Source organism: Eurypyga helias, unplaced genomic scaffold (assembly GCF_000690775.1).
Source record: "Eurypyga helias isolate BGI_N326 unplaced genomic scaffold, ASM69077v1 scaffold21605, whole genome shotgun sequence".
Classification (NCBI taxonomy): domain Eukaryota; kingdom Metazoa; phylum Chordata; class Aves; order Eurypygiformes; family Eurypygidae; genus Eurypyga; species Eurypyga helias.
The window spans coordinates 25,123-31,901 of record NW_010249767.1 but is presented as its reverse complement, the minus strand read 5'-3'; the positions used below and the strand labels follow the sequence as shown (position 1 = coordinate 31,901).

Below are 6,779 nucleotides of genomic sequence, written 5' to 3'. Positions count from 1 at the left end.
ATTACCTAATGTGCATACGTTGGAAACAGGGTAGGTCACAACGTTAGGACAGCAGCACAAATTGAGGGAAGAAATAGTTACAGAAGAATCACTGAGGACTCAGTTTGAACACTGAGGATTGTGTAGGTGTGAACGAGGACAGGTAGATGTGTGGAGCTTTTATGGCAGTTGACACCTTTTGTTCTAATGTCTTCACTGGCAAGTTTTCTTAGTATGGTTGGTTGGCAGTTACAAAATAATAAGAAAACCCCAAACCCACAAAATTCCCTTCTTTTGCTAGATGTTCCAGGTACTGGTGCTAGTTTAATGTTACCTCTTACTTAATGCTTTTGCTTGAGAATGTAACTATTAGGTGTAACAGATTGTATTTCAGGGTAGTTTTGGAGTTTTTTTGAAAGCTTAAGAGCAAAAAAGTTTATTCTTTACTAGAATCCAAATTGTACAATTTGAGAATATGTTGGTTTCTTGCTTCTGGCTTCTTTGTGGTCTAGGTTTCTATCCTCTAATATATTTAGCTGTTGAATTTATTTTAACATGAGATAAAACCTGAATAGGAATGTTTGTTTTAATTTCTGACTTTTCACTTAGCTGTTATCCTACAGTGATATTTATTTTAACATCTTTGCTGATGACAGATGTGTTGCAGGAGCCTTTGTAACAATCCTGTTAGGCTGTGCTATTATTGTGGGTGTATACTCGTAATACAATAATTTTATTTTTTACTTAATGCAGGGGTATTAACTACAAAGTTATATTTTATTTTTTTACTTTTTCAAACTTCCTACAACAGATACCAAGTGATGGCATTTGCAACAGATGCTGATGAAAGACAAGAAACGGAACAGCAAAAACTTAGTTCTGGAAAAAAACTTGCGGTAAAACCTGTTTATTTTACATAACCTGTATGGTACATTGCATACATGTTAAATAGACCAGTGCTAAGTAACGAATGGAAACATTGTCTGCTGACAAAGGACCTGATCCAATTGCCATTAAAGGCAATGGAATGACTCCAGTAGATTTCTGTTAAGGTTTCTTTGGGCCTCGGTTGTTTAAGGTTGGGCCTTAAAACTCACTGTTGTTCTAAGAAGAAAAATAAATCCCAAACCTGTGTATTGGAAATAACTATTTCTAAGGCAGTCTTTGTAATACAGAACCTAAATGGTAGTTAAGTAGATAAATAGGTACACCTAAAATGCTGCTGATGTTTTTAATTTAAGTCTACTTGTGACTTTGTATTGGAGTTACCAAATTAACCTCATTCTACTTGAGGAATCCTTTGTACTTACAGAAAACTCAGCAGTGAAAAATGTTTCCATAAATAGTCAGTATCCTGGAATCTTTTTGTCAAAAAGCTGTGGATTCAATGGTCTTCAGAAGGTCCTTGTGACTAAGTTCTTTCTTATTATTTGAGCTGCCTCCTATTAAGAGGAAAAGAATTTCATTTTGTGGTCTGCAGTAGAATTGCTTATCTGCTAACTATACTGTGTAAAATGCTAGATTCAGCATATTTCAGGTATGACAGTAAAATATTGGGAGAGCATCTCCTTTCTAATGGCTAGTCACAGAATTTTTTCAAACTGTCAGAATCATTCATTTTGGATTAGGAATAGACAGATTTTTTTTTAAAATAAGAAATTTGGAAGCTTCATCAGATATGCTGCAAATTAAATACATTTTTTTAGATGTAAAATGAGAAGCATACATGGAGATGAGTGTAAGAAGCCTGGCTTTTTTTTCCCTTTGACTTTTAACATGGCACTTCCAGCTTCATAGATCAAATATGCCAGTATGTTTACTAACACATTCCGTGTTCTTTAAGCAAAATGATTGATGCTGTTCCTATGTGAAGTGCTGACAGTTGAACTTTACTATTTTTGGACTTCAGAAATTCTGGATTTCTCTTTCACCAACTTGGCAACAGTCAAAAATTTTTTTGTAGGTGTGAATTAGTTGAAATTTCTCAGAGGAGCTGAAATAACAAACCAGTGAAATGTATCAATAAGCAGCAGTATTGTTTAAAGATGTAAAGATATAGGCAATGCAGGATTTGTAAGTAGTTGCTTATTATATCAGTGTATGTAGTTGGGAAAGTAGACAAGCTGTCAAATACACAAACATTATTCGGATTGAAGGGTGCACATTAGTGACTGCAAACATGAATATTGGCTTACACACCTGAAACATGTTTATTACTCCATTTACATGTATTGGTAGAATAAATTATCACTTTTTGCGCTCTAACGTTGCCTTTAATATCTAAGGACATGTACAGAAACAGAGTTAAATGATTCTCTGTTCTTGGATTTAATAGTTAAAGTATAAAGCATTTTTATTTTAAGTGGGATGTGTATTTTAAAATTTAAATACACTTAAATGAATTGCATAACCACCAAATGTCAACTATTTAAAAAATGGGTGATGTTCTTGCTGCTTTACTCAAGAAGTTACCTATTGCCTTCAAAATAAGAGAACTAATATTTTCTCATTTAGAAAAAGACCTTGGGTTTACTTTTCTATCTGTGTTAATGATATTCATATAACTTGGTGAGTTTTAAGCCTTCTCTGTAAGTTTTGTCTTTCATATGTAGCTGTCAACTGATCTTTGGAGCATGTTTTTTCTCTTGAAGGTGGATTGGGTTTTAAACATCGGAGAGCAAGCACTGGATATATGCGTTGTCTCCTTTAATCAGGCAGTTTCTTCTGTTTTTGTGCTTGGTGAGAGAAACTTCTTTTGCCTTAAGGATAATGGGCAAATACGATTCATGAAAAAGCTTGATTACAGTCCAAGTTGCTTCATTCCTTATGGTTCAGGTTTGTAAACTTAACTTCAGCTAGCTTGCTTTTACAGCTAAGAATTTTTTTCCCACTGAATAAGTGTTTTTCTGCATAAGCAGGTGATTTGTAGAAAATCTGTAGAACTGGAGTTCTCTTTTTAGATGAAGCGGGTTTATTTTCAGATGTTTACTTAGTGTGAAGTGTCATAAGTTTTACAATTTAAATGGGTGTTTTCTCATCCTCAAATTTAGGTACTTGTCTAGTGTTTGAGTAAGTTTGCCCAGACCACCAAAGCAACAAACAGGGAAGAATGAGTGTTTTTGGAAGAGTAAACTAGGGATTGAGGACCTTCTGTCTTTTACTGATAGTAAACAAATTCAAATAATGTTTACTATTAGGAGGTGATACTGGCTTACAGCTTTGTGTGGAAGGAGCTCGGTTGGATGCTGTAATGATATAAAATTACAGATTCTTAGTACTTTTTGAACAATTAGTATAGAAAAGGTATCTGATAATTTTTTTGACATTATGTCATATTTTTAGAGGCTAAAATAGAACCTCAGCAATCCTCAAATTTTATACTTTCTGATTTATATTATAGTAAAACCTATAAATGCTTAACATCTTTAATCAGTATTCACAGGTCAATGAATTAATGAAGAGTATAAGTAGCTGATATTTAATCAATGTGTATATGTATCCGGGCATGCTAACGTGGCTATTATGAGTCTTCATTAGCCATGTCTTTAATTACCAACCATGGCTGTCTAGGACTATGGGAAGTCGTGGCACATCCTGGGTAGTATGCAATTGAAACTGGCATCCATAATTAATACAGATATCCTTGGTTATTGTCAATGTAGCTTTAATAACTTGTGACACTTTAATTATGTTAAATTAGTTTTTAACAAGTAATAGCTTAAAAGGAAAATAAAAAAATAGTGTAATGATATAAGCCTCAAAGAAAAGTACTGGCTTTTGAAAATCTTCCATCCTAAAAGTGGTTTTATATCTTTAACAGTGAAAGAAGGAAAAATAAACACTCTGGTTGGAAACCACAGTAAAATGCTGAATGTTTATCAAGATGTTACACTGAAATGGGCCACACAACTTCCCCACATTCCCGTGTCAGTAAAAGTAGCGAATTTACAGTAAGTAACTTGTTAAAGTCTACTTCTTTCAGATTTGTTTCCAGCTGTGAACTTTGCTTGTAGATCCTAACAAACAGCTCCAAGGTATGTAACAAATAAGGGAACTTGTAAAAGGAACATTCAAAGTGGTTTTTTGCTTGTTTTCTAAAATATTCGTTTAGTTAATGGGCATACTGTTATTTCTAGAAGAACTAGAATTGCTGTACTGTGCTTTAGATTTTCTGTCTTTCTTGAGTGAAGATGGAACCTGCGGTCTCACACCTCCAACGGGGTAGTTTCTTCTTTAAGAGAATGGAAAGAGAAGCTTTGCCAGCTGGTAGGATCCTTCCCTGAAACAGAAAAATAGGGAATCTCCCTGCAAATCTGTTCTTCAATAAGCTTTAAGAGCATATGAATTCCAGAGATGATTTGTTGAAGCAGATTATTCAACTCCGATGTTAAACTGTGGAAATGAAGGAAACATTTAAATTGCTGAGGATGGCACTGGCACAGACCAAAACTGTCGGTAAAATACACGTAACGCAGGTCAGGGAAAAGCTGGCTGGGTGGGGTATTGAGTGTAGAGAAATTATGACACGTTGATACCTTCTGCTGAGTCTGTCACTGAAACTACAGAAACATTCAGCTAGTGTTTTTACAATCCAGTTTATGCCCGAACTGTGTGCCGCCAGAGCTGTGATGGGTGCTGGCTGTCTGGTGCCTGTGACCATATGGGATGTAGTAGGAGTGTCCGTGTCAGGTAGATTACTTCTTATCCCCAGCAGGATGTGGCTGCTCTGCCAACATACACTGGATTGTTAAATACTTGATCCTAAGTCATGTGTTCTATCCCATAACAGAAGAAAATGCAACATCTGACTAACTAGCTTTACTGACTTGTGCAGAGTAATCTGAAGGATGTTTCTATTTAGTTTGGTACTAATGCTAACCTAATGATTTTTTAATAACTTGTAATTTAATGTTTTTGAGACCCTCTGGAGAAAGCTGTGGCTTTCTTCCAACAGGTCTTTGCAAGTAAAATATAACAAATACTCTCAGTGGGCCAGTTAGTATAAACCAAAAGTTAATTATGCAGGATATGACAGTACAGCTTTTGAAGTTTGGAAAAAATATTTGTGTCAGAAAAAATTTGAAAAGGGCATTGATTATTACAAAAGCAGATTGTACTTATATTTATATATACAATTATTTTTTTTGAAACTTGTGTTATTGAACCATCTGTTTCAATAATGCCTCTAAGAAGTTTAAAGAGATTCTGTTTGTTCCATGTGAACTTTAACACTCAGTAGTTTGATCTTAGTGAGAATTTTGGGAGCCTACTAATGGGTCCCAGATCATTTTGCTATTTGGATTCAGAATTCCTGCAGACCTACTAATGCTAGGGTTTGTTTTGGGGTTTTGTTCTGTAGAGGTTGGAGAGACAGCAGTCTCGTTATGCAAACCTCTGTATACAGGTACTGATGAATGAAGGAAAGTCTGCCTGTCTAGACCCAATGGCCTGAACAGCAGGAAGAAGTCTAGGGCATATGTGTTTGAGCTATGCTTCTTCAGACTTTCTGTTTAAAAAAATGCAGTGTGCTTTTAATTCTTTCTGACATAAGAAATAAAGATGAGCTAAACAGCAAAAAACACCTGTAATAAAGCTTAAAGACATAGTAATTTGGCTTAAACAAAAGACTGTTTAAAAAAACCCCAAACATTTGAAAGGGAGTTCTTTGACTCAATATGATAATGATTTTCTAATAACTCAGAAGAGGTCTCAGTCTCAGTTGGGGCTTCTAGGCACGGCACTACTGTAACATAAATAATGTTAAGTACTTTAATAAGGATGGAGTTGTTAATCCTACGCTGCTGAGAGACTGAAGTGACTTAAATATGGCATATGTTAATTAATTACTTTCACATCCTTTCCACTTTTATTGCAATAAAAGTGATAGATATTGCATTATAGCCTGGATGTAGTCTGAGGAAAAGCATTTCTGTTTTGACTGCTTTCAAGTTAGAAGCCTGTTTTTGCAATAGGAGGGCATTGAGCCTTTAAATCACAGACTTTATTTCTTCTAGACCTTTTTCACGTTCCCTAGTCTTAATTGTACTACTTGGTTTGGTTTGTACACAGCCTTCAAGTTCTATCTGATAAGCCTGTGAATGCTAAAAGGTAGCCTGATGTTTTTCCTTTAAGATGGAATAGGCTGCAAACTTCCCCAAGTACCATTTTTTTTTTTCAAGTCAGTATATAATGTTGCCCGTAATTTTGGTTCTTTGTGGTTTCTGCTATCCCTCAAGAAGTGAAGTCGGGTGCTATTTATATGGCAAAAAACCCCATTGATTTCACGTGGAATTTATCAGTAGGCACAGTTCTAACAGTAAACCAGCCTTCTGTGAGGGTTTAGGGTATGTGTTATGGGAAAGATAATTTTTCTCTCCATTTAATCTGCTGGGAACTTTTACTGCTGTAGACACCAATTAATCAGTGAACTTCCTGATTAATTGAAGGATATATTCACCTTTGGCCATGTTGGAATGTGATTAGAAATACCCAAAAGACAAAAATGTTAGAGCCACCTGTAGTGCTTTTCTATAGGTAATTGGATGCTTTGCATATATGATACCTCTTGGTTTTAGGAGCTGCAGCTAGGAATTAGAGTATGGGAACCAACTTTCTTTTGTGAGTGTTGATATGTACTGCTTTATCTGTGAGCAGAAGGGCTGTTCTTCATGGAAGAAAGATTCTTGAAGCAAATAACCCACAAAATGTCTTGAATGCCTTGTAAAAGGTGAAGTCCCTTTTATTACAAGGGGTTGACAGTTGTGGACAAGTTGGTGAAAGTTACTAGAATATTTGCTTTT

General features: G+C 35.3%; 1 protein-coding gene across 1 annotated transcript in view; it reads left to right on the top strand.

Annotated features, from left to right (window-relative positions):
- Positions 1 to 790: 790 nt before the first annotated feature.
- Positions 791 to 6,779, top strand: part of BBS9 (Bardet-Biedl syndrome 9) — a gene marked incomplete at both ends in the record, with an annotated part of 30,629 nt that continues 24,640 nt past the window's right edge. Inside the window, 3 exons of the mRNA XM_010151488.1 lie at positions 791 to 875; positions 2,631 to 2,814; positions 3,800 to 3,929. Of these exons, the coding sequence (XP_010149790.1) occupies positions 791 to 875; positions 2,631 to 2,814; positions 3,800 to 3,929 (399 nt within the window). The remainder of the gene's footprint in view (positions 876 to 2,630; positions 2,815 to 3,799; positions 3,930 to 6,779) is intronic.